Here is a 26,608-nt window from a genome sequence, read left to right on the forward strand (position 1 = left end):
ATTACAGGCACGAGCCACTGTGCCTGGCCCAATGTCTTTATTTTTTATTTATTTTTTTTATTTTTTTTTTTTGAGCCACAGTTCCGCTCTTGTTGCCCAGGCTAGAGTGCAATGGCGCGATCTTGGCTCACCACAACCTCCGCCTCCCAGGTTTAAGTGATTCTCATGCCTCAGCCTCCCCAATAGCTGGGATTACAGGCATGCGCAACCATGCCTGGCTAATTTTTGTATTTTTAGTAGAGACAGGGTTTCTCCGTGTTGGTCAGGCTGGTCTTGAACTCCCGACCTCAGGTGACCCACCCACCTCGGACTCCCAAAGTGCTGGAATTACAGGCGTGAGCCACCATACCCGGCCTCAGTTTCTTTATTCTTGTCCTTCCATCGACGTGGCGCCTATTTTTTTTTTTTTTTTTTTTGAGACTAGTCTTGCTCTGTCACCCAGCGGGGAGTGCAATGGTGAGATCTCAGCTCACTACAACCTCCACCTCCCGGGTTCAAGCGATTCTCCTACCTCAGTCTCCTGAGTAGCTGGGATTACAGGCGTGTGCCACCACACCTGACTAATTTTTGGTATATTTAGTAGAGACAGTGTTTCACCGTGTTGGCCAGGCTAATCTCAAACTTCTGACCTCAGGTGATCCACCCGCCTCGGCCTCCTGAAGTGCTGGGATTACAGGCATGAGCCATTTTCTTTCTGCCCAGATATTTTTTTCGTATTTTTTGGCTAGACGGGGTCTCACCCTGTTGCCCAGGCTGATCTCAAACTCCCGTCCTCAAGCGATCCTCTTGTCTTGGCCTCCCAAAGTGCTGCCATTACAGGCATGAGCCACTGCACCTGGCCTTCGCTTTGAATTAAAGTGGCAGGCAGGAAGAAGCATCATCTCAAAAATTGATGGTGACAGCGGCAGCGACTACATCTAGCTTGCACAGGTGGCAGCTTCTGTCCCACTTCGGTGGTGCCAATTGTAGCTTCTGTGCCAGCAGAGGCTGTGGGGTCTTCACCTGGCCAGCTTTGCCCAATGGCCTCTTCCCAATTTGATTTTCTGACCCTTTCAGAGCTCCTAGGAACTAGCCAGTACCTCTGACAAAGTCCCTTTCTGCTTCAAGTTGCCAGAATTAGTTTCTGTTGGTTAAAACTAAGAACCTTGATTCTCACAAAAATTGGACCAGGACTGGACAGAGCAAGAAGCCTCAAAGGAAACAGGAGCAATTGAAGGCTGGAAAGTGGCCAGAGGACAGTGAAAATCCAGCCGGTATTATGGGACAGGACACCAGCAGCCCCATGACACGCCCTGGCAAGACAGCTAATCCCATTGTCCCCGGGAACAAAGTACCCATCAAAGGCAAGGCTTTGGGGGACCTAATGGCTCCTGCCATAGAAGAGAATAAAGATTACACTGAAGTCAAGATCTGCTGGGCAGGGCGGTCATGTTAACAGTGCCACATAGCTTAAATGAAAAGACAAGCTCAGAATCCAAATTCTTGGCTCAAGGTAGGGTTAGAAAACCCGAGTGTGCCTGGCCAAAATGGCGAAACCCCGTCTCTACTAAAAATACAGAAATTAGCCAGGTGTGGTGGCGGGTGCCTGTAATCCCAGGTACTTGGGAGGCTGAGGCAGGAGAATTGCTTATATCCAGGAGGCGGAGGTTACAGTGAGCTGAGATCACACCACTGCACTCCAGCCTGGGCGACAGAGTGAGACTTTGTCTCAAAAAAAAAAAAAAAAAAAAAACCACCAAAACTCAAATGTGTTATTTTGCAGCTGAGAGAGCAGAAAAAACTGAAAACTTGATCCAATGGTTACAGAATGACCAAGGGGACCCACACCTTAAAAGGCCTTTATTTGGGAAAGAGTGAAATGTGGAGACCAGAGGCTATGAAAATTAGGCTGTGTGGAAAGATAGGGAAGCCTTAGGTACCTAGCCCCTCCCCTCCCCACCACCCTTGCCAGCCAAAGCTTCCTCTTTGTCACCCTGAAGATCCTAGTAGCAGGAACTCCCTTGCGGGCAGTTAGGTGTTCTATGTAGCTGAGGTATGGCCTGCAGCGACGGGTGAGTCTGTTTCTACACTGCTATAAAGAAACATCCAAGGTTGGGTGCGGTGGCTCATGCCTGTAATCCCAGCACTTTGGGAGGCCGAGGTGGGCGGATCACCTGAGGCTTGGAGCACGAGACCAGCCTGACCAACATAATGAAACCCCCTCTCTACTAAAAATACAAAACTAGCTGGGTGTGGTGGTTCACGCCTGTAATCCCAGCTACTTGGGAGGCTGAGGCAGGAGAATAGCTTCAACCCGAGAGGCAGAGGTTGCAAAGAGCCGAGATCACGCCATTGCACTCCAACCTGGGCAACAAGAGCAAATCTCCATCTCAAAAAAACAAACACCGAGACTGGGTAACTTATAAAGAAGTTTAATTGACTCACAGTTCCACACGGCTGGGGAGGCTTCAGGAAACTTACAACCATGGAGGTAGGGGAAAGCAGACACCTTCTCCACAGGACAGTTACGAGGATCTAAGCACGAGAAAGAGGAACTGCCACGCTTTGAAACCATCAGATCTCGTGAGAACTCACTCACTGTCACGAGCACAGCATGGGGGAAACTGCCCCCATGATGCAAGTACCTTCACCTGGTCCATCCCTCAACCCGTGGGGATTGTAATTCGAGATGAGATCTGGGTGGGGACACAAAGCCTAACCATATGGGTGGGACGGATGGCAGTTATTTCCAGGGTGGGCTGTAGCCTCTTCCTCCAACCTACATCTCCTGTTTCCCAAGCTGGTAACCTGGATGCCCTGGGTGACCTAAGAAGCCATGTGCTAAAGATGTCAGGACCTCAGTCGGCCAGGGTTCCCCCTTCCCCATTTCAGTTGAGGGAGGAAGAGCCTTTCAAGAGCGAGAGCTAGCCAGCAGCTAGCATTTCCCTATGTAACACACCCTGTAATGACCCTGCCCCGAAGGAATCTCCTTATAAGCCCTACCCCTCATTTTCTCCAGAATTAAATAACAAGTCACATCCCCGCAGGCCCCAGGGGCCAAATCTAGGAGGGTACTGAATCATCAAAAAACTCCACAGGGGAAGATACTGAATCACCAAAAGAAACTAAAGATTTTGCTAATTGATATTGGCTTACTCACAGTACATGGTTGGCTAAAAAATTTTTTTAATTGATATTGGCAAAAATCTGGGAAGCTGATCTGAGAATGAATTCTGAGGGTGCAGGACGGGCGAGGGAGGAAGGGGATGCTAGATAGGGATGAATGTACCGATATGGAGGATTCCACAGGGACAGCTTGAGAAGCTGGGATTACAGGCGTGAGCCACAGCGATAATGTAGTACTTTCAATGCTGAAATCAGGACAGTGCCAGGCAAATTCGGACAATTGGTCAACCTAGCTGTTAAGTAACTAACTTGCTCTAAATCACAGTTATTAAGCGGCAGGGCCTGTATTCAAATGCAGGTGGGCTGACTTCAGATTCAAATTGTTTGCTTTTGCCAGTGGTTCTCAATCTTGAGCATGCAAACCTGGAGGCCTTGTTAAAATTCAGATAGCCCCATCTTCAGGGTCTCCAATTCAGTAGGTTGGGGCGGCCGAGAATTTGCCTAACCAGCTCCCTGGTGATGCTGAGGCTGCTGGACTGGGAAGACTGGGAACCAACTGAGAAGACCTTTGTATTTGGCTTTCTCACCTCCAGATAAGGACTTTTTAACTTTTATTTTGTGAGACAAGGTCTCAATCTCTCACTCACGCTGAAATACAGCTTATGATCATGGTTCACTGCAACCTCAAACTCTTGGGCTCAAGCAATCCCCTGCCTCAGCAATATGAATAAACATATTGGAGGCCAGGTGTGAGACTCCACCTCAAAAAAAAAAGTAAAGGAATAGGGCTGGGCACGGTGGCTCACGCCTATAATCCCAGCACTTTGGGAGGCCAAGGCGGGCAGATCATCTGAGGACAGGAGTTCGAGACCACCCTGGCCATCGTGGTGAAACCCCGTCTCTATTAAAATTACAAAAAAAAAAAAGCCGGCATGGTGGTAGGCACCTGAAGTCCCAGCCACTCGAAAGCTGAGGCAGGAGAATCGCTTGAACCCAGGAGAAGGAGATTGCAGTGAGCCGAGATCACGCCACTGCACTCCAGCCTGAGCAAGAGCAAGACTCCCTCTCAAAAAAAAAAAGTAAAGAAATAAAACAACGGCTACTCCATAGAGCAGCCCCGAGGGCTGCTGGTTGCTCATTTTTATGGTTATTTATTGATTATATGCTAAAGAAGGGGTGGATTATTCATGCCTCCCCTTTTTAGACCATATAGGGTAACATTCTGGTGTTGCCACGGCATTTGTAAGCTGTCTTGGCGCTGGTGGGAGTGTAGCAGTGAGGACGACCAGAGGTCATTCGCATCACCATCTTGGTTTTGGTGGGTTTTGGCCGCGGCTTCTTTACTGCTTGTGCCGACCCCTCATCTCATCCTGTGACTTAGAATGCCTCAACCGCCTGGGAACACAGCCCAGTAGGTCTCAGCCTCATTTTACCAAGCGCCTACTCAAGATGGAGTTGCTCTGGTTCAAAGGCCTCTAACAGAGAAGCTAAACACAGGTGGGGGCTTTCAAAGAAGCAGATCCAATGCCCACTGCCCTTCCTCACTCCCCTAATAGATGTAGGGCACCATGGACTTTTACAGACTGAGGGACATACTCTGGATGAGAATAGTTTACCCTATCAAGGAAAAGTAAGTTCCCTAGATGAAACGCCACAGATAACAGGCATACTGTAAGTCAGGCTTTGTACGTTTTCCAAAACTCACTACAGGGATCCCCTTTGAGGTGCAGAATCTTGTATCACAATAATCACGATTCCTTTGCCAAGGCCTTTTGATGTCATGGTCCGTGTTTTTCTCCGGATCGTTGGGCATGCGGAGGCAGGAGAGCCTGGCAGAGTGAATGACAAACGCAAGGGAGGCTGCAGAGGGCAGGGAGTGAGGGCGGCCCAGGGCCCAGCCCGGCGGGAGCCGCGGAAGAGAAGGACCAGCCAGCCAAGGGCGGGCGGCTCCAGAGGAGGCCCGGGACTCCCCAGTTTCCCAGCCTCTTCCACCCCACGCGGATCCCTGCCCTGACGCTGATTCAGGGGGTCAAAGCCTCGGGCAGGGCGGACCGCGGCGGTGACTGGAGGCGCCCCAGTTTCTCTGGGTGTGGCCTGCGGACCCCCTCGAGAGCAGGTCGTCCCGCACCAGTGTCTGCCCCCGGCCCCCAGGGACACCTGCACCCGCCCCACTCACGACGGCGCGTCAGGTCCCCAACCAGGCGTGGGGCGGGGTGGGAAGGTCTCGGCTCGGCCGCCCCGCCTGTGCTGTCCCCACCGCCCCCCGGCCTCGGGCAGCGCGCGCCCGGGTCACCCGCCTCCCGCGGGCATGCGCAGGGCGGCCCCTCCGGGCGCTGCGGCCGCGGCCCGGCCAAGGGGCGGGTCCCGGGTCCGGGAAGAAGAGGCGCGGCTGCTGGCTGACCCGGGAACCAGACCGAGCTGGAGAGCGGGCCCTCCCGTCTCCCACCGGGCAGGAAGGCCTGGCGCTCGCAGGCGACCTTGCGCCAGTGCCCGGGCAGGGATCAGGGGGCTCAGCGCCTTCGCGGGAGGTAGAGAGAGCTGGGGGCATCTGTGTGATCACCCCGCGTAGGTCCGCGCTGAGCCAGGACACAGGACAACTGCCCGCGCCCGGTTAGACAGGCGAAGCCCTGGGAAGCAGTGGGAGAGGGAAAGACTGGGCCGGCGCGGGGCCGCATATGCCTGTAACCCCAGCACTTTGGGAGGCCCAGGATGGCGGATCGCTTGAGCACAGGAGTTCGAGACCAGCCTGAGCAACATGGTGCAACCCCGTCCCTACAAAAAACACAAAAAATAGCGGGGCGTGGTGGTGCGGACCTGTGGTTCCAGCTACTTGAGAGGCTGAGGCAGGAGGATCGCTTGAGCCTGGGAGTTGGAGGCTGCAGTGAACCCTGATTGCACCCCTGCACTCCAGCCTGTAGGACAAAGCGAGGCTCTGTCTCAAAAAAAAAAAAAATAGGGCCGGGCGCGGTGGCTCACGCCTGTAATCCCAGCACTTTGGGAGGCCGAGGCGGGTGGATCACGAGGTCGGGAGATCGATACCATCCTGGGTAACACGGTGAAACCCCTTCTCTACTAAAAATACAAAAAAAAAAAATTAGCCGGGCGTGGTGGCGGGCGTCTGTAGTCCCAGCTACTCGGGAGGCTGAGGCAGGAGAATGGCGTGAACCTGGGAGGCGGAGCTTGCAGTGAGCCGAGATCGTGCCACTGCACTCCAGCCTGGGCGACAGAGCGAGACTCCGTCTCAAAAAAAAAAAAAAAAGAAAAGAAAAATAAATAAATAAATGACAGCCAGACTCACTGGGTTTGACTCCCACCTGTATGATCTTATGCAAGTTACTCAATCTCTCTGCCTTCATTTCTTCCGCTGTAAACTGGGATAGTGATAACCCCTTGTGGGTGATGTCTGAGGAGCTGGGTGAGGGAGCGGGACTGCACAGGCTCTGACTACCATTGGCCCTGGTGCGATGACACCCCGCCGGTGGGGGCAACACACACGCGTCGTCTCCCAGACATTCAGAGCAACTTCTATTAATACCCTGCCTGCCTGGGCCCCAGCCATGAGAACTGCCCCTCACTGAGGCAGAGTCTGGTCTTCCTCTTCTTGGGGAGACCCAGAACTTCCAGAGAGTGTCCTGGACCATGAAGGTGACCAGGAAAGGGAATAGGTGGGTGGAGGCCGCTGCAGTGAAGCCTCAGGCCCCCTCTGGTCTCTCCAGGGTCATCCTGGATCATCTGAATTTCCCTTTGACATGAGCATGCACAGGTTCAGCTGATTCATAATTTAATACCCTGTGGGGTTCATGCCACAGGGAAGCTCCGCTGCCCCACAGGGTCTGAGCCAGGTGGAAGAGAGCAGCCTTTTTGGACCACTGGCGGGGTCCTCTCCTTCGGCATCTAATTGAAGCCCATCTTCCCAATCAAAAGCAGGCGAAGGGCCCCAGCTTCTTCTAACACTCACTCCCTGGCCCTCACTGGCCTCCCTGCCTCTCTCTGCCCAACTTCTGGCATTGTGCAAGGTCTGAGACCTCTTTGGACATGAGGCATGTGGTCTTAACCTGGCCCTTGTTCCAGACAGGTGGGCAGACAGGTAACCAGAGCCGGTGCTCCCAGGGCAGGCGAGGGAGCCATGTGGTCAGGCCTCAGGACCCTGGGCCCCACCGGGAGATGTGCTCCTGGGCTGGAAGGAAGCAGAAGAGAGCAGGGCTCAATGGCAGCCCAGGCAGTCCCAAGATGGCAGCCCTGCTGCACTCGGTCTGGAAGTGCCCATGGCTGTGGTCCCTGTGGCGCTCCAGGCCTTCCTAGCAGAGGCTGCTGGGAGCTGGTGCCATGCTAGGTTTTGCCTCTGCCTCCACCACAGTTCATGGGGCTCCCAGGAACACCAACAAACCCAACAGGTTCCCAGGCAGCAGCTTTCATGACAGGAGAGGGTCCTTGGAGAAATCCCCTGCAGAGCTGTAGCTCTAGTCCTTCCTGCATGGCCTTGCTGTATGAAGCTGGGCCCATCGTTGCCCCTCTGGGCTCAGGAGCCCACAGGTACAAGGCCATCAACAGGGCATCCTCTATGGCCCCGTGTGCCCAGACCCACTCTGAACCTGCCACCTAGATACCCTTGCAGGCTGGACCGGGTCAGCAGCACCCCCAGAGTCAGGGATCAGAGAAGGGGAGCCTCAGGAAGTCCCTCACCAAACTGGCAGATGTAACGGTTTCGGGTTTTGCAGCGCTGGTCGTTCCAGTTGAAGGCAGCTGAAGCCTGCAGCTCCACGCAGTTGCCAAACCTGCAGGCCAGGGTGTGGTGCTCAGGAGGCAAGAGTGAAGTCAGGGATCCGGGAGAGGCCTAAGCCCACCACCCATCAGGACCCTGCATCTCAGCGGCTCCAGTGCCCCCACCTGCCGATGGGGCTGCTGGGAGACAGGCCCGTCCCCAAGCCCCCAGCCCTGATCCACTTCTCAGGGAAGCCCCTTCCTGGGGTAACAGCTCTGCCTACCCCATGGCAGCACTCAGCCACACCAGCCTGTGGGGATGGTGGGGACTGGAATAGACAGCCCACTTGAGAGGTACACCTGGGAACCCAACAAGGCCCAGACTTCCTCCAGGCAACAGGCCAGGGGCACAGGCCGGCTGTTGGCAAGGAGGGCTGGCTGAAATCGCTGGAGCCCTTGGTGGCCTCGCAGCTGGACCACCTCCACCCTGGCCCTGGGCATTGCTGGGCTTTGAAGAGCAGGGTGGGGCCACGTGACCAGAGGGTTCTTGCTACAGGATGGCTGGTGGGTCTGCAGGTGCAGGGTTGTATTGTGAATGAGTGCAGGTGGGTGACAGCTAAGGAATGCTGGCATCAGTGTAACTGATGCAGGCAGAGGGCATGCAGAGGGAGGGGTGAGTGGATGAGAATTGGAGGGATGGAGTCACAGCCAGGGGACACTGGGGATGGACAGATGGATGGAGGCTTCCTGGGTCCCTCTCTCCCCCACGTGACGTGCCTTCTGGCTTGCATCTCCCTCACCCCACCACCGGCCCACACCAGCTGTGCCCACAACTCTCTGGCACCTGAGCAGGCACCAGGGAAGGATCAGACCCTCAAAGGGCCCAGCCAGGCAGCGGGATGGGGGGCTCCACCAGGCAGGCCCAAGTGAGAAGGAGGCCCAGGGGAGGGAGGCACCCCACACTTACCCGTGGTTGTCAGGCTGCCCAAAGCCAAAACTGGTGAAGGCCTGGTGCTCCCCTGTGGCCCAGCGGAAGGAGTCCTTGGCGGTCTTGTAGGTGAGCCCTGGGCTGGGGTAGTCAAGGTTGGCCCACTCAGACCCTGGAGTCTGCTGCCAGCTGCCTTTCTGGCCCCTCTTCCCAGCGCTGGCAGCCCCCATGTGCTCCCTACCTGGGCCCTCCCCGGGAAAGGAGGTGAGCAGCTGGCCCCGCTCTGGGCTCCAGGCCCTCAACACACCCTTGCCATCTGCTGGCAGCCGCCATGGCCCAGGGTTCCTGCAGCAGGGTGGGGCATCACAACCCCTTACTCGCCATACCCCCAATCAGCTGGGCACTCACCGATCCAGAAGTTCGTGGTCTCGAAGTCACTGTCAATCACCTCGTTGGTGGTCTCCAGGCGGCCCAGATAGAAGGCGAGGATGTCCTGTACTTTCTGGCTCTTGATCTGGGCCAGCACCCCGCCTTTCCTCTGTAACCCCACCCTGGGTCACACAGGCAAGGCTCCCAGAGCCCAGGCTGCCCCTTCCTGCCACCCCTGCCCATGGCCTAAGATGCCACGTGTGTGTGCTGGCCGGGCTATCATCACCCCCAGCCCGCACAGCCTCCCTTCCAAGAGCAGGGGTCCCTTCTGCTCCCGTCTGCTTCTCTTCTCCCTGTGCACAGGGGCGCGACCAGCAGCCCACGAGCCCAGGCAAGGTCTGGCCCCTGAGGAGGTTCTGTTTCACCTGCACAGTGTCTTAAATATATCCAAATTGATTGCCAACCCCAGTAATTAATTGTGGTTTCGAGAGTTGCCAGTGGAAGTCTGGGTTGCTGGTTTTCTTGAACAACCCCGAGCTCTGGCCACCCTGACCTTGCATTCCTGCAAGGAAACCAGTGGCTGGAACTCCCTTAGATGGAGGTTGGTCTTGACCTTGGCCCCTCAGGTCAATAAGTGACCTCCTGGCTTCTATGAGCCTTGGGGTCCATGACCCCTGCTTTACGCTGATGAATAGGGTGAGGTCAGAGACATTGAAGGAACCACTCTCACTCCAGGGTCCCTGCATTAAGACCCTCACTTGAGGCCCTAGGGGGTTCCTAGGAAGCTAGGGGTGACTGTCACCTGACATTTCATCCTGGCTCTGTAATAGGTGTCTGCCTCTGAAGACACCATGAAGCAGTCTCCGTCGATCCTCAGGTCACAGGTGTGGAAGGGAAAATGCACCTTGGCTGGGGTAGGGGAGCCTGAGTTTGTGTGTGGACTTCAGAATCCCTGCCCTTTCCCCTGCCCTGCCGGGGAGCTAAGCTCAGGGTACCCCTTCCTCTGGCCACCTGCTCCAAAAGAGTGGGTGGGAGGGTCAGGAGTGAGCTGGTAAGTTGGAATATTGAGCTTGCTCTCTCTCAAAAGAAAAAAAAATCCATGGTTTATAGCATTTGCCAATTTCTTTGGTGTAAATATCCATGCTGTGGCCAGTTTCAAGATCTCAATGTGTTGTCACTGAATGAGTTGGAAAGAGAGACACACAGCGGGCTCCTGGGAGCTGATGCCCCATTGAAGGGGGGTCTTGAGAGGAGCTGGCTCTTTGGGGGCCCTGGGGCAGGACTCACTGGCACACTGGGCTCCCCCGTAGCCGATGTCACAGACGCACGAGCACTCCTCCTCCCGGAACCGGCCGTGCACACACTGCAGGCTGCACCTCACTGCCAGGGCAGGGCAGTGGGGCAGAGGCTCAGCCCCCAGCCTTCTGGACCCCACACTGCCCCCCAAAGGCCTCGAACATCCAGGGAATGCCAACCACAGCAAGAATACCCCTCCCAGAGAGAGAACCCACCAAGGCTTCCGATTGCTGGCACGCCTGGTGTCTTTGGTTTGGTCCCCATTGCAGAGTGAGGCATATTGGAGTTTGGGAGGTGACCTGCCCATGGTCACAGAGTGGGTTAGGGTAGAGGGGCAGTAGGGCAAGAATCCACTTCTGGGTCCTAATTCTGTCCTCCTCCCAGAGCCTAAGGGGCTGAACCTGATTTCACTTTGAATCTCCTGCACAGCTCAGGGTCTGGCAAACAGCTAGTGCTCAGTGAATGCTTGTTGAAAGAATGTATGCAGTGGGCAGACTCAGGGAGTACACAGTCAGCACCTCTGACACCCTTGAGACTCTCAGGAAGTGTAGCAGCCCTAGGGCCTGCCACGAGAGCAGGGCTGGGCACACCCAGGCTCCAGTGCCCTCACCTTGGCAGTATCTGCCCGTGTAGCCAGGGGGACAGTGGCAGTGGCAGGTGCTGATGTTGAGACGTCCATGGTTCTGGCAGCTCATGCGACAAGGATTCCTGGGGACCTCTGGTCAGAGGAGGAGGGGACTCTGAGAAAAGGGTCTCCTCCCAGCAGGCCGGGCAGGAGCCTCCCTGGGTGCTAAGGGCCAGGACTTCTGGGACAGCCCAGTAGGATGCTACCACCCCCACCCCAGGGTCAGCAGACTGAGCCCTCATGCACTCACCACAGAGCCCCCCTGCATGGTCCCAGGCTTTGAAGCAGCCTGAGACACTGGCTGTGCAGAGCGAACACCAGGCACCCTTCTTATAGGGGACGATTGTCTTCCCGTTGACCTCCCAGTTGCCTCTGTGAGAACGAGCAGGCACCACAGGGTGTGGGAGGGCCTGGCCTTGGGCAAGGCAGTGGCAGGGCCCTGCTGCCTGCCCCCCTGGCCCCTTCAGCTCCTGCGGCCAGGCCAGGGAGTCAGGGAGCTGGGTGAGATAGGGAGATTCCCTGGGAGAGAAGAGATGGCCTCCAAACCAATCCTGGACAAACTCCCTGATACCAGAACCAGTATCCAGGAAGGGACATCCGCAGAGCAGCACCTTCTGCATGGCCAGAATCTTTAGCACCCTCTGCCTTTCCTCTCCTCCCCTCTCCCACCAAGGGTGCAGAGCAAGGCATCAGGGACTTTACTTTCGGGTGGATGGGTGGGAATCTCACCCTCGGTGAAAGCACCCCTCCCTGTCTCCCAGACATCCCAGCAGAGGGTGTAGCAGGGCTTACCCGGGGGAGTAGGCACAGACAAAGGCTTCTATCGCTGCCTGGCCTGCAGAGCACAGGTGCCGCCCACAGCCCAGCTGGCTTGAGGTGGCCCACACGAGCTACAGGAGACACAGGGGATCAGAAACCCTATTGTGAACCACCCCTGGGGAGGGGGACACAGCTTTCACTATCATCCAGGTGAACAGAGGGCTCCCTTACCTCCTCGAGGGCTCAGGAGCAGCAGCTGTCCTGGGCAGGGGTAGAAACATGGGTGGGAATAGTTCAGGAAGGCTTATTTATTTATTTATTTATTTATTTATTTATTTTTGAGATGGAGTTTTGCTCTTGTTGCCCAGGCTGGAGTGCAATGGCCCGATCTTGGCTCACCACAACCTCTACCTCCTGGGTTCATGTGATTCTCCTGCCTCAGCCTCCCGAGTAGCTAGGATTACAGGCGACTGCCACCATGCCTGGTTAATTTTTTTGTATTTTTAATAGAGATAGGGCTTCTCCATGTTGGTCAGGCTGGTCTTGAACTCCTGACCTCAGGTGAACTGCTTGCCTCGGCCTCCCAAAGTGCTGGGATTATAGGTGTGAGCCACCGTGCCCGGCCTAGGAAGGCTTTCTTAGTTGAGAGGGGGATGGAGAGGGGAGGTATCTGAAATGAGGGGAGATTGTTGATGGGTGGAGGGGAGTAGCCAAAAAAAGACTGGAACATCAAGGGCCTTGTGACTGCATGGTGACCACAACCATTCATTTCTTGCACTAGGCCACTCCTTTAAATGTGACTCTGCAGCTTTTTGCAGCAAAGAGAGGTGTCTCTTTCCTTGCTCCTTGAATCTGGCTGGCTCTGTAACTGGTTTGGCCACCAGAATGCCACAGAAGTGATATACTGAGCCGATTTTGAACCTAGGCCTTAAGAGACCTTGCCATTTCCACTCATTCTCATAGAACCATGCTCAGTCACCACATGAACAAACTCAGTATAGCCTGGTGGAGTCTGGAAGGCCTCATGGAACAGAGATGAACCATTAGAGGCCTTTTTGCACAGCCAGCTCCCAGCCGGCCCCCTAGTTGATTGCAGGTGTATGAGTGGGCCCAGCCAAGACCAGAAAACCTCCCTGCTGAGCCCAACCCAAGTGGCTGACCTGCAGAATCGTAAGCTGCTAAATTTTGGGGTAGTATGTCATGCAATAAAAGCTAATGGATACAGGTCTGCAAACCAGTTTAAAGTCTTAGAATCAGCAACAGCTTGGAAATAGCACAAATGGTCAATATATAAGAAGAGTGAAACAAACTCTCCAGTAGAGACTGTAAATGACATGTACAAGACTGGCTTGAAGCAGGCAGATGTGAACATGTGATCATATACATGTATCCAACACTTAAAGAATATGTATCATTTTTAGGAATGCATGGGACTTTTGCAAACCACAAAGGAGGACCACACATTAGACCACTAAGCAAGTTTCAACAAATAGCAAAGAATCAGCACATCCTACAGGCCACATTCTATGAATTCAATGCAATGAAATTTAAAGTAAATAATTTACAAGTAAATAGAGAAGATAACATAGTTTAGAAACTTAAAGATACACTTCCAAATCTAAAACAACATCATGGCCAGGTGTGGTGGTTCACATCTGTAATCCCAGCACTTTGGGAGGCTGAGTTGGGTGGATCATGTGAGTTCAGAAGTTCAAGATCAGCCTGGCCAACATGGCAAAACCCCGTCTCTATTACAAATACAAAAAATTAGCCAGGCATGGTGGCACACACCTGCAGTCCCAGCTACTCTGGACCTGAGGTGAGAAGATCACCTGAACCCAGGAAATTGAGGCTGCAGTGAGCTGAGATTGCACCACTGCACTCCAGCCTGGGTGACAGAGCCAGACCCTGTCTCAAAACAAACAAAAACAACATCATGATTGGAAATAGAAAAAACATCAAAACTTATTGGATGCAGCTGAAATCGTTTAAAGGGAAATTTATAGCTTTAAATGTATATAGTAGAAACAAAAAAAGATTTAAAATTAATGATCTAAACATTCACATCAAGAAAATTAGAAACAATAATAGAGGCTGGGCATGGTGGCTCAAGCCTGTAATCCCAACAGTTTGGGAGGCCAAGGCAGGTGGATTACCTGACGTCAGGAGTACTAAAAATACAAAAATTAGCCAGGTGTGGTGGCAGGCGCCTGTAATCCCAGCTACTCAGGAGGCTGACGCAGGAGAATCTCTTGAACTGGGGAGGCGGAGGTTGTAGTGAGCTGTGATCGCACCACTGCACTCTGGCCTGGGCAACAGAGCAAGACTCTGAATCAAAAAAACAAAAACAAAAACAAAACAAACAAAAAACAACCACCAACAACAAAACAGAGTTAGGTTTTTCACACCTTTGAGTCTGACAAAACTTAAGGAGCCAAGGCTGGGCACAGTGGCTCACACCTGTAATCCCAGCACTCTGGGAGGCCGAGGCAGGCGGATCATGAGGTCAGGAGATCAAGACCACCCTGGCTAATACAGCGAAACCCTGTCTCTACTAAACAAAATACAAAAAAATAGCCGGGTGTGGTGGCGTGTGCCTGCAGTCCCAGCTACTAGGGAGGATGAGGCAGGAGAATGGTGTGAACCCAGGAGGCGGAGCTTGCAGTGAGCCGAGATCGCACCACTGCACAGTAGTAGCCTGCGCGACAGAGCAAGACTCCGTCTCAAAAAAAAAAAAAAAAATTAAGGAGCCAGAAGATCTTCGGGAAGTGGGAACTGGTTTGCTGGTCTGCACAGTTGGTGTAAGCACTTTGGCAACACCTAGTTGTAGGGGCACATGTTCTTTTTTTTTCTGAGCCAGGGTTTTACTCCTGCTGCCCAGGCTGGAGTGCAATGGCACAATCTCAGCTCACTGCAATCTTCACCTCCCAGGCTCGAGCAATTCTCCTACCTCAGCCTCCCAAGTAGCTGGAACTACAGGTGCACACCATCACACCTGGGTAATTTATGTGGTTTTTTTGTAGAGGCAGGTTTTTGCCATGTGGCCCAGGCTGGTCTCGAACTCCCGGGCTCAGGCAATCCTGCCACCTTGGCCTCCCAAAGTGCTGGGATTACAGGCGTGAGCCACCGCACCTAGCCTTGTGTAATATTTAAACATGCACAACCCACTTGCACAGGTAGGAGAGGTATTAAATATTTCCTGCGATTTTGCTTGTGTTTTTCAGCGCATCTGAAGAGCGCCAGGTGGGTGTAGAAGACCCTCAACAAATATTTGTTGAATGAAGAGAAAAAATGGAAACTTGCTTGGCAGTGATGCTCCTGAACTTTGGGAAGATTCCCTGCAGGGAGGGACAGCGGGAAAAGGGGAGGAGCAGGGCTTTAGTTTAGTAGCATCTTCTAAACCTAGGTAGTGGGTAAGAGTGGGGCCGTTTTAAATTTATGTTTGAGGCTGGGTGCGGTGTCTCACACGTGTAATCCCAGCACTTTGGGAGGCCCAGGCAGGTGGATCATTTGAGGTCAGGAGTTTGAGACCCAGCCTGGCCAACATGGTGAAACCCTATCTCTACTAAAAATACAAAAATTAGTGGGGTGTGGTGGCTCGTGCCTGTAGTCCCAGCTACTTGGGAGGCTGAGGCAGGACAGTCACTTGAATCTGGGAGGCAGAGGTTCTAGTGAACCGAGATCAAGCCATTGCACTCCATCCTGGGTGACAGAACAAGACTTCGTCTCAAATAAATAAATAAATACATTTATGTTTGAAATTATTTATATTTCAGATTGAAAAAAAGTGGCTTAGGCCAGGCATGGTGGCTCACGCCTGTAATCCCAGCACTTTGGGAGGCTGAGGCAGGCAGATCATTTGAGGTCAGGAGTTCGAGACCAGCCTGGCCAACATGGTGAAACCCTGTCTCTACTAAAAATACAAAAAAATGAGCTGGGTGTAGTGGCGCACACCTGTAATCCCAGCTACTTGTGAGGCTGAGGCACAAGAATCGCTTGAATCTAGGAGACGGAGGTTGCAGTGAGCTGAGATCACGCCACTGCACTCCAGCCTGGGGTGACAGAGTGAGACCATGTCTCCAAAAAAAGAAAAAATGTGGCGGGGCACAGTGGCTCACGCCTGTAATCCCAGCACTTTGGGAGGCTGAGGTGGGTGGATCACTTGAGGCCAGGAGTTCAAGACCAACCTGGCCAACATGGTAAAACCCCATCTCTACTAAAAGTATAAAGCCATTAGCCAGGCCTGGTGGCACATGCCTGTAGTCCCAGCTAGTCAGGAGGCTGAAGTACAAGAATCACTTGAACCCAGGAGGCGGAGGTTGCAGTGAGCCGAGATCACGCCACTGCACTCTAGCCTGGGCAACAGAGCAAGACTCCGTATCAAAAAAAAAAAAGTAAAATTAAAGCAATTGGAGGAAAAGGAATCCCAACATTTAGGACAAACTGTAGCCTCTTCTGAGATGGCCCAGTGGAAGTCTGTATCTGGGAGCTGGCACACTGGCCTCACCTGCAGCACACTCACCTGCGTGTAGTGGGTGCAGGTGGCGTTGTGAGCACACTCTCCTGCCGTGTGGCTGTACCGCTGCCCCTCTGCAAACCATAGGCTGACCACTTCGACAAAGGACGCCAAGCCTGCGGGCAGCAGCTGCACGTTCCAGCCCACTTGCAGGGTGCGCCACGGGCCGGACGCCAGGCTTGGGGTTGGGGTTCCACAGAGGGCTGCCCTGGCTTGAGCCAGTTGGGCCAGGCTGTCACTCCAGTCCTGGGGGCAGCACAAACAGACATCTGTGGGAGGCCTTTGACTGCTGGGCCAGGCCTCAAAGATTCAACTCCCCTGCCATCTCTGAGCATCCACCGGGTGCCAGGTCAGGCGGCAAAGAGAGCACTGGATGAGGAGTCCTGCTGGAGGAAGCACTGGTGTTGTCTGATGTCCCTCCAGGAGGAGCCCAGCTCCTCTCATGACTGAGCCTCCATCTCCAAATCCTGTCGTGGGCATCCTTCGGCCCTGCCCAGGCAGTGGGACCCACTCCTGCTGTCTTTCTCCCATCTGGTCATGTGAGCAGTGCCCACGCGTTGCAGACTGGTTCTGTGTTTGGGCCCTGGCCATTGTCAGAAAGGCTCAACTGCTCCCACCCGGCCATGCTGCCCTCCTGTGATGCAAAAAGCCCTACAGCCATGCCTCTCTGCCCTAGTCTCCTGCCCCCAGGAGCCTGGCCTCATATGCTCCCCACCACGCACAGGTGACCCCGCCCCCTCCCTCTTCTTTTTTTTTTTTTTGAGACAGAGTCTCACCCTGTCGCCCAGGCTGGAGTGCAGTGGAGAAATCTCGGCTTACTGCAACCTCCGCCTCCCAGGTTCAAGCAATTCTCCTGCCTCAGCCTCCCAAGCAGCTGGGATTATAGCCATGTGACACCACGCCTGGCTAATTTTTGTATTTTTAGTAGAGACGGGGTTTCACCATGTTGGCCATTGCTGGTCTCAAACTGCTGACCTTAGGTGATCTGCTTGTGTCAGCCTCCCAGAGTGCTGGGATTACAGGTGTGAGCCACCGTGCCCAGCCCCCTCCCTCTTCTTAAACAAGGGGCCTGGCAATCACCACCCCTGGGTGACTTGGTGCAGTCCCCTGATCTCCCGAGACTCCCTGAGCTCATCTGTAAACGGAGCAGGGAGGTGCCTGCAGGATAGGACTCACAAGCACAGAGTGGATGCAGGGAGGGGGGCCCCTCAGGGCTGCACCCCAAGCCAACTTCATCCTGCACTAATGTCCATCGGGGTTTTACCTCTGATGAAGGCTGGGGCCAGGAGCTGGGGGCTCCCCGGGTCCCTCAGCAGCCCTCCACCCCCACAAGACCTTCAGTCTCCACTGTGTCCAAAGAAGGGGTGCCATGGAGCCCTAGAGGCCCGGAGGGTGCTCGGGGCCGGGCCACGAGGGAGGCTGAGCCATGGAGCTCCATTTGCACCTTTGTGGAAATGAAGTTTTCTAGGACTTTGACAAAAGGGCCCTGGAAAGGGTGCCAGCTGCCAGCCAACGACCACCACAGCCCCTCCTGGGGTCCCAGGCAGGAGTACCCAACCACGGAGGTCACAGCTGGGAGCACCCCTGGTTGCCCAGGGTCTGATCCTGAGGAGAGGCAGAGCCACTCAGGGCTGGGAATGGGGGAGAAGCGACCCCCCGCATTTAGCCACCCCACCCCCACCTCCTGGGAAACTGACCCTAGAGTGCTCAAGGTCGCCACCGTGGCCGCCTGCCTTGGAGGAGTTCATGGGAAGCAGCCATGGGGAACCCTCCCGCCCCCACCACCCTGCCCTGGCTCCCTGGGCTGCTAACATGGGCTGGGGCTGCTGGGGTCCCAGACAATGGGGGGCAGCATTTCTGAGCCTCCAGATGACAGTCCCAACCCCTCAGCCCCAGCCGGGCTGGTGGGGAACTCTATACCCCCGACCCCCGGCCCCTGCTGAAAATGTGGAAAATGTGGACGAGTGAGTGAGCAGAGAACATGGGCAAGGCCAGTCCTAGTGGCTCCGATAAGCTCAGGAGGAGGCGCTGGGTCCTTGCCGCACAGAAGCCCCTCCCCAGCCCAGCACGACCTTCTCCCTCCCTGGCCCGGCCGCCCATCCTGCAGGGCTCCTCGTGAAGCTCCCCTTCCCTGGAGGAGGGGATCCGGCTCCTCCTGTGGCTCCTGGTCTCTGTGGCAACAAGATGCCAGGGAATGCCCAAGGTCCTGCCCTTCAGGCGAGTGGGAGCCAAGGGGCCCGACCTCCTGAACTGAGGGTGGGGGGTTAAGAAACTGCAGAGACCCCCAGCAACCAGGGCCTCCGTCCCTCAGGGGCAAGGTGGCTGGCTGTGCCTGCCCACCCTGGTCAAGTGGAAGGGCACCTGGACAGGCGTGGCCTCCTGAGCTGCCCTCTGGGGTCCGCGCCTCCGGCCACCCCCCTGGCAGAGCCCAGCTGGGTCGGGTACTCACCAGCCTCCGCATGTCAGCCGCAGGGGGCTGGACCCAGCTGCGCAGGCGGTTGTGCAGGGAGAGGAGCAAGAAACTCTCCTTCCTGTTCAGGGCTGGGGTGGAGAGAGAAGGTCAGGCAGCCTGAGGATGGGGGGACCTGAACCCAACACACGGCAAAATAAGCATGTGTCCCTGCCCTTGGAAAACAAGATGGGAGAGGAGTGTGGTGGGTGCAGGGGACGTGGGGCATAGCAATGGAGCGAGGCTGAGAGAGAGACCAGGTACAGCAGGCGTGGGCTGAGTGCTGGGGTTGGGGTGGTGGGAGGGAACAGCGGTGGGGGCTGGGTGTAGGGGGGCCAGCCCTGGCTCCCAGCAGGCCCCTGTCTGGGGCTCCTCTGGGCCACTGAGTTTCTCCAGGCCCCAGCCACAGCGTTCCTCGGGCGTTCCTCCTTGACCCCAGCCCTGGCCCTCCTTCCTCCTCCTTCCTCCCCAGTCCAGCATCCACCCCTCACTGCCCACGGGCTGTCCCAGGGCTTCCTCATTAAACCACCCGCACGGCCTGGGGCTCAGGCCTGGGACCGGGCTTCCAGAAGTCTCCTAGCACCCACTCCTCAGAGCTCGTAATGGTGCCTCCACCTACCTCCTCACCAGGTGTCCCTTACCTCCGGCCATCGGAGCCTGCTCCTGCAGCTGAGGTGGCCACACCTCTGCCCAGGTGGTGCCAAGGAGGGCCAGGAGCACAGCCAGGAGATGCCCCCAGCCAGGGGAGGTCTCTGGATGCAGCATGGGTCTGTTGGGCCCGTCAGGCGCTCCGTGCACAGCCTGGCTCAGCCACCCGGCTTGCTTCTCAGGCTGGATGGAGCTATTCACAATCTCCAGGAGTCAGGCCGGGCTGGTGGACAAAAGAGGGAGGCTGGTGAGTGAGTAATCAGTGTGTCCAAACAGCCTCCTGTTGGCGCTGGCATGAAAAGAGACAACTCCGGGGGATGCCTGCCTGCTCCGGCCTCGGCCTGGCCAGCCCACCCCCGACAGCAGGCAGAGTGGCGTGCACTGACCCGCGGCCCCTGCTAATCATTGTGGGATTATTAGCACCCTTGGGGAGCCCCCAGAGACCCCGCTGATTGGCCCGCGGACATTCCAGTGCTGCAGATTAGTGACCGATGGCCGTGTCCTGGCTGGGACAGTGTCCTCCGAGCCCACTGATGGCTTCCGCTCCCCAGCCCCGGGCCCTGGGAGGAGGACCTCGGCTATGGTCCTTCTGGTGAGCAGGAACTGGGCAAGACCCCAGGGGAGTTCTTTCCTTTCTTGGGAAGCTCGTCCCAACCCCCCAGCCATGAATTAAACATAGGCAAGAGGTAACCGCACACCAGAGGGGTGCAATCTGTGGGCTCAAAGGGGGGTGGGCTGAGGCTGCACCTGCACGGGGAAAAGGGTGCCTTAGGAAAGTCTGTCTGGGCAGGGTCAGGGGCTGGGCCCAGCCCCGGTGCCCACCACCCTCACCCACGTGACTACAGGCCAGGGGGGAGTGAGGCAGGAGGAGTCAAAGCAGGCGGGGACCAGAGCACGTGATGCCCTGGGCTGACTCCAGTCCTGCTGGGATCACGTCCGCCTCTAGAAAAACAGGCGGCGTAGCAGATGGGCAGCACGTTGCCATGATGTGCCATGGCCCGGCCGTGGCTGGCGTGATCCCACCAGAGTGAGCTGGAGCAGATCTGTACCATGGGCCAAGTTTCTCAGAAAATACATCGCTTCCTGCGGGCTGCAGCCTAATGCCCACGTTTCTCTCGGGGCAGACCAAAGGTTATTCAACCAGGGCAAAGGACAGCCTTGCAAACCAACTACGTCCTCCTTCTGGAGTTTGTGTGACCCCTGGCCCCTGAGCCCACACCCTCTCAGAGCAGGGTTCCAACTTCGTGGAAGCTCTGCTGAGATGCAGGGTAGGGTTGGCTTTCCTGGGGAAACACCAGTGGAATGTGGCTATCGTCATGGGTGCCAGGGATGGGGATGAGGCCAGGCATACAGGCCAGGAAGGCGGTCTGGAACTGCGTGTCCCCCACAATACCTAGGGGCTCAGGAGTTTCTTCTCCCTCAAACAGAAACCCAGCACCCTCAGGGTCACTGCGTGTGGGTCCTAGCAATGCTTAATAGCTACCTGTTTTTTGATGTATTTTTATTTTTATTTTTTAGACAGTTTCACTCTGCCACTCAGGTTGGAGTGTTATAATCTCAGCTCACTGCAGCCTTGACCTCTTGGGCCCAAGTGATCCTCCCACCTCAGCCTCCCAAGTAGCTGGGACCAGGTGTGTGCCACCATGCCTGGCTAATTATTATTTTTTTTTTTGGTAGAGACAGGATTTCATCGTCTTGCCCAGGCTGGCCTCCAACTCCTGGGCTCAAGGGATCTTCCCACCTTGGCCTCCCAAGGTGCTGGGGTTGCAGGCATGAGCCACCACACCTGGCCAAGCCACCTGTGTTTATGGAGCTCACAAAGCCTGTTTGCATGTGTGAGTTCAAGTTATTGCCACAAGAACCTGGTGCGGTAGCAGATGGGATGCCCGTTGTGTAGATGAGGAAATGGGCTTAGTGTGTCTAAGGGGCTTGTCCAAGGTCACTCAGCGAGTGCATGGAGCATCCCAGTTAATCCAAGGTTTCTGCCTTCCCATTCCCAACGCTTTAATTCACATCCTGATCTTTCCCAGTGCAGTTTCCACAGCTCTGCTATGCCGGGTGATAAAAGACCCACTTCCTACAATTGGGCTTCCATGGCAAACACGGCCAGTTGACCCATATAGTATGATGCCAGGCACTTGGGACAGGCGGGAGAAAAAGATATTTTGGGGATTAGGGTGGAGCAACTTTTGAAGGGTCCCATGGCCCTGGCTCACTGCAAGAAGAGTCCCAGGCCGGGTGTGATGGCTCATGCCTGTAATCCCAGAACTTTGGGAGGCCAAGGCAGCCAGATCACTTAAGGTCAGGAGCTCGAGACCAGCCTGGCCAACATGGTGAAATCCTGTCTCTACTAAAAATACAAAAATTAGCTGGGCAGGGTGGTGGGTGCCTGTAGTCCCAGCTACTCGGTAGGCTGAGGCAGGAGAATTGCTTGAATCTGGGAGGCGGAGGTTGCAGTGAACCAAGATGGCACCACTGCACGCCATCCTGGGCAACAGACCGAGACTCTATCCCACCCCCGACCCCTCAAAAAAAAAAAAAAGAGTCCCAGGAGAGCAAGGTTCAAGGGCCAGAAGAGAAGCTGAGTGGATAAAAGATTAATGAGATACTGGAAGACCTAGGCTGGAACCGACACGCTGTGTGACCCAGAGGATGGCACTCCCACTCCTGAAACTCAGTATCCAATGGTGTAGAGCTGGGATGACCTCTCTGCTGGGCCCCTAACCAGGGCATTGCAACTTGGTTTCCATGGTACTCCCTCCTGGGTTCAGACTTTTTAGTGGAGCCTGCTCGGTGGCTGGGGTGGGTTTGGAGAATGGGCAGCCTCATTCTTGCAAGGCAGCTTTCCCCAGGTGAGGCTACTACAGGGTTTACATCCACCACCCAGATTGTAGGATTCACATTTTGCTATATTTTCTTTATCACCTGTGTCTCTATCTATCCCACCCCTCTCCAGCTCATGCATAGCTGATACCTCTTCTCACAGTCTGCATTTGAAGGTTACAGCGTTCGAGTCATTTTGTCTCTTCCTGAAGCAGCTCCTTTCTTTAAAGCCTTGAAATCTTGTTGATGGTCTCAAAAAAAAAAAAAAAAAAATTTAACTCTAGGAGAGTTGTGGCCACATTTTCTTTTAAAAATTACATGTCCAGGCCAGGCGTAGTAGCTCACTCACACCTATAATCCCAGCACTTTGGGAGGCCAAGCTGGGTGGACTGCTTGATCTCAGGAGTTTGAGACCAGCCTGGGCAGCATGGTGAAACCCTGTCTCTAAAAAAAATACAAAAAATTAGCTGGGCGTGGTAGCACGTGTCCATAGTCCCACCTACCTGGGAGGCTGAGGTGGGAGGATAGCCTGAGCCAGGGATATCAAGGCTGCAGTGAGCTGTAATCGTGCCACTACACACCAGCCTGGGTAACAGACCAAGATTCTGTCTCAAGAAAAAAAAAAATTAGGCCATGTGCAGTGGCTCATGCCTGTAGTACCAGCACTTTGGGAGGCCAAGGTGGGCGGATCACCTGAGGTCAGGAGTTTGAGACCAGCCTGGCCAACATGGCAAAATCCCGTCTCTACTAAAAATACAAAAATTAGCTGGGTATGGTGGCACACACCTGTAATCCCAGCTACTTGGGAGGCTGAGGCATGAGAATCACTTGAGCCCAGGAGACAGAGGTTGCAGTGAGCTGAGATCACACCACTGCACTCCAGCCTGGGCAACAGAATGAGACTCTGTCTAAAAAAAAAATCAGTCTATTTGATTTTTAAATTTTTCTTCAGACGAAGTCTGGCTCTGTTGCCCAGCTGGAATGCAGTGGCACAATTTTGGTTCACTGTGACCTCTGCTTCTGGGGCTTTGACCTCCACATCCCAGGCTCAAGCCATCCTCCTACCTCAAACTCCTGAGTAGCTGGACTGTGGGTGTGCGCCACCATGCCAGGTAATTTTTGTATTTTTAGTAGAGATGGGGCTTCACCATGTTGCCCAGGCTGGTCTCAAAGCTCAAGTCATCTGCTGGGATTATAGGCGTGAGCCACCACAACCAGCCCCAAATTAGTATGTTGAAGTCCTACCTCCATTACCTCCGTGTCACTGTATTTAGAGACAGGGTCTTTAAAGAGGTAATTAAAGTTAAATGAGGTCACTGGGGTGGGTCCTGATCCAGTCTGACTGGCCTCGTTATAAGAAGAGACACAGAGGGAAGATCCTGTGAAGACACAGGGAGAAGGCGGCTGTAGACAAGCCAAGGAGAGAGGTCCTCAGAGGGAACCAACCCCCCGGCACCTTGATCCTGGCCTTTATGCCTCCAGAACTCTGAGAAAATACATTCTGTTTTTTAAGCCACCCAGTGTGTGGTACCTTGTATGGCAGTCGTAGCAAACGAATACAGCCCTTATGCAAAACATACAGCTAATATCACACTTAACAGTGAGACCAAAGACTTTCCTCCCTAAGATCAAAACAAGGCAAGGATGTCTTTTCTCACCGGTCCCACTAAACATTGTACTATTGAATGCGCAATTTGTGCAATAAGTTAAGAAAAAGACATTAAAGGCATCCACACTGAAAAGAAAGAAGTAAAACTATCTTCATTTGCAGATGACATAATTCTACCGTAGAAAATCCGAAGGAATGTATAAAAAAAAAAAAACCCTACTAGAATAAAGGTCTCAGAATACAAAATTAACATACCAAAATCCACTGCATTTCTACAAATTGGCAATAAATAATCGGCAAATGAAATTGAGGAAACAGTTCCACACATGGCCAGGCACAGTGGCTGACATCTGTAATCCCAGCACTTTCCGAGACCGAGGCAGATGGATTGCTTGAGGTCAGGAGTTCAAGACCAGCCTGGCCAACATGGTGAAACCTCATCTCTACTAAAAATACAAAAAATTAGCCAGGCGTGGTGGTGGGCAACTGTAATCCCAGCTACTCTACTCAGGAGGCTGAGGCAGGAGAATTGCTTGAACCCGGGAGGCAGAGGTTACAGTGAGCCGAGATTGCGCCACTGCACTCCAGACTAGGCGACAGAGTGACTCATTCCCAAAAAAAAAAAAAAAAAAAAAAAAAAAATCCATACACATAAAAGTATAAAACAACATTGCTGAGAGAAACTAAAGATCTAAAAAAATGCATAGACATTTCACATTCATGGAATAGAAGACTCAATATTGTTTTGTTGTTTGTTTTTTGAGACTGAGTCTTGCTCTGTCGTCCAGGCTGGAGTGCAGTGGCTTGATCTCTTCCTACTGCAACCTCCACCTCCTGGGTTCAAGTGATTCTCCTGCCTAAGCCTCCCGTGTAGCTGAGATTACAAGCACCTGCCACCATGTCCAGCTACTTTCTTTTTTTTTCTTTTCATTTCTTTTCTTTTCTTTTTTTTTTTTTGAGACAGAGTCTCACTCTGTCACTGAGGCTGGAGTGCAGTGGTGCGATCTGGTCTCACTGCAACTTCCACCCCTTCGGTTTAAGTGATTTTCCTGCCTCAGCCTCCCAAATAGCTTAGATCACAGGCACCCGCCACCACACCCGGCTAATTTTTGTATTTTTAGTAGAGGCATGGTTTCACCATGTTGGCCAGGCAGGTCTTGAACTCCTGACCTCAAGTGAGCCACCCACCTTGGCCTCCCAAAGTGCTGAAATTACAGGCATGAGCCACTGCACCTGGCCAATTTTTGTATTTTTAGTAGAGACAGATTTCACCATGTTGGCCAGGGGAAGACTCAATATTGTTAAGATAGATGGTAATTCTCCCCAAATTTGTCTATTAATTCAATGCAATGCCCATCAAACTTCCAAAAGATTTTTGTTGTTGTTGTGTTTATTTTAAAGCAATTGAGAGGCCAGGTTTGGTGGCATGTGCCTGTAATCCCAGCTATTTGGGAGACTGAGGCAAGAGGATCCCTTGAGCCCTGGAGTTTGAGACCAGCCTGGGCAATATAGCAAGATCCATCTCAAAAAAAATTTGAAAACTGGATCTTAATATTTGCATGGAAAGGCAAAGGAATTAGAATAACCAAAACACATTTGAAAAAGAATAAAACTGGAGAATGTATACTACCTGATTTCAAAACTTGCTATGAAACTTCTAGTAATCACATCTATAAGATATGGAAAAAGGACAAGACATATAGATCAAGGGAACAGAATGAACAATACAGGAAAAAACTCTTACATTTATGGCCAATTTATTTTGTTTTATTTGAGGGTCTCACTTTGTCACCCAGGCTGGAGTGCAGTGGTACTATAATTGCTGAGTAGCCTCGAATTCCTGGGCTCAAGCCATCCTCATGCCTCAGCCTCCTGAGCAGGTAGGACGATAGGCACGTGCCACCATACCCAGCTACTTTTTTTTTTTTTTTCCAGACAGGGTCTCACTCTGTCACCCAGGCTGGAGTACAGTGGTGTGCTCACGGCTCCGGGGTTCAGGTGATCCTCCCACTTCAGCGTCCCAGGTAGTTGGGACTATGGGCATGCACCACCATGCCCGGCAAATTTTTTGTATTTTTGGTAGAGACGGGGTCTTGCCATGTTGTCTAGGCTGGTCTAAAACTCCTGGGCTCAAGCGATCCTCCTGCCTTGGCCTCCCAAAGCACTGGCATTACAGTTGTGAGCCACCGCGCCCGGCCCTATTCTTTTTCTTTCTTTTTTTGGGACGGAGTATCGCTCTGTCGCCCAGGCTGGAGTGCAGTGGCGCCATCTCGGCTCACTGCAAGCTCCGCCTCCCGGGTTTACACCATTCTCCTGCCTCAGCTTCCCGAGTAGCCAGGACTACAGGCACCCACCACCACACCAGGCTAATTTTTTGTATCTTTAGTAGAGATGGGGTTTCACTGTGTGAGCCAGGATGGTCTTGATCTGACCTTGTGATCCACCTGCCTTGGCCTCCCAAAGTGCTGGGATTACAATCATGAGCCACCGTGCCTGGCCCTTCTTTTTCTTTTTTTTAGATAGGGGTCTCACTATGTTGCCCAGGCTGGAGTGCAGTGGCTATTCATAGGTGCAATCATAGTGCGCTGCAATCTCCAACTCCTGGTCAGCCGCTACTTCTTAAAATGTTTCTCTGTCTGGTTCATGTTTCAAAGTCTGGTTCATGACTCTGCTACACTTCAGTTTCAAAAGCTGGTAGCAAAGGAAAGAACATGCCAGGAGCTGAGGTTCTGCTGTGATGAGACCACCCAAGCCCCCCGTATCTATACCAAGGGATCTGT

General features: G+C 53.8%; 1 protein-coding gene across 13 annotated transcripts; it reads right to left on the reverse strand.

Annotated features, from left to right (window-relative positions):
- Positions 1–2,395: 2,395 nt before the first annotated feature.
- Positions 2,396–22,462, reverse strand: LOC101127609 (C-type lectin domain family 18 member A). 13 transcript variants are annotated; one of them, XM_063700325.1, is made up of 13 exons: positions 22,371–22,462; positions 19,390–19,619; positions 18,749–18,840; positions 16,306–16,545; positions 11,817–11,914; positions 11,275–11,396; positions 11,010–11,117; positions 10,391–10,483; positions 9,906–10,012; positions 9,143–9,272; positions 8,774–8,870; positions 7,789–7,880; positions 2,396–4,934 (listed from the first exon to the last, which is right to left on the reverse strand). In XM_063700325.1, exons 2-13 carry the CDS (start codon positions 19,511–19,513, stop codon positions 4,810–4,812), a joined length of 1,428 nt encoding a protein of 475 aa, XP_063556395.1. In that variant the 5' UTR covers positions 19,514–19,619; positions 22,371–22,462; the 3' UTR covers positions 2,396–4,809. The 13 variants fall into 13 exon arrangements, 11 of the variants coding, with proteins under 11 accessions (XP_063556395.1, XP_055222510.1, XP_055222511.1 ...); XM_055366535.2 differs by lacking the exon at positions 22,371–22,462 and adding an exon at positions 20,144–20,229; XR_010131589.1 differs by lacking the exon at positions 22,371–22,462 and adding an exon at positions 5,282–7,282 and having other exon boundaries at positions 4,867–4,934; positions 8,774–8,875; positions 19,390–19,991.
- Between the last annotated feature and the right edge of the window lie 4,146 nt (positions 22,463–26,608).

This window comes from Gorilla gorilla, chromosome 18 (assembly GCF_029281585.2).
Source record: "Gorilla gorilla gorilla isolate KB3781 chromosome 18, NHGRI_mGorGor1-v2.1_pri, whole genome shotgun sequence".
Classification (NCBI taxonomy): domain Eukaryota; kingdom Metazoa; phylum Chordata; class Mammalia; order Primates; family Hominidae; genus Gorilla; species Gorilla gorilla.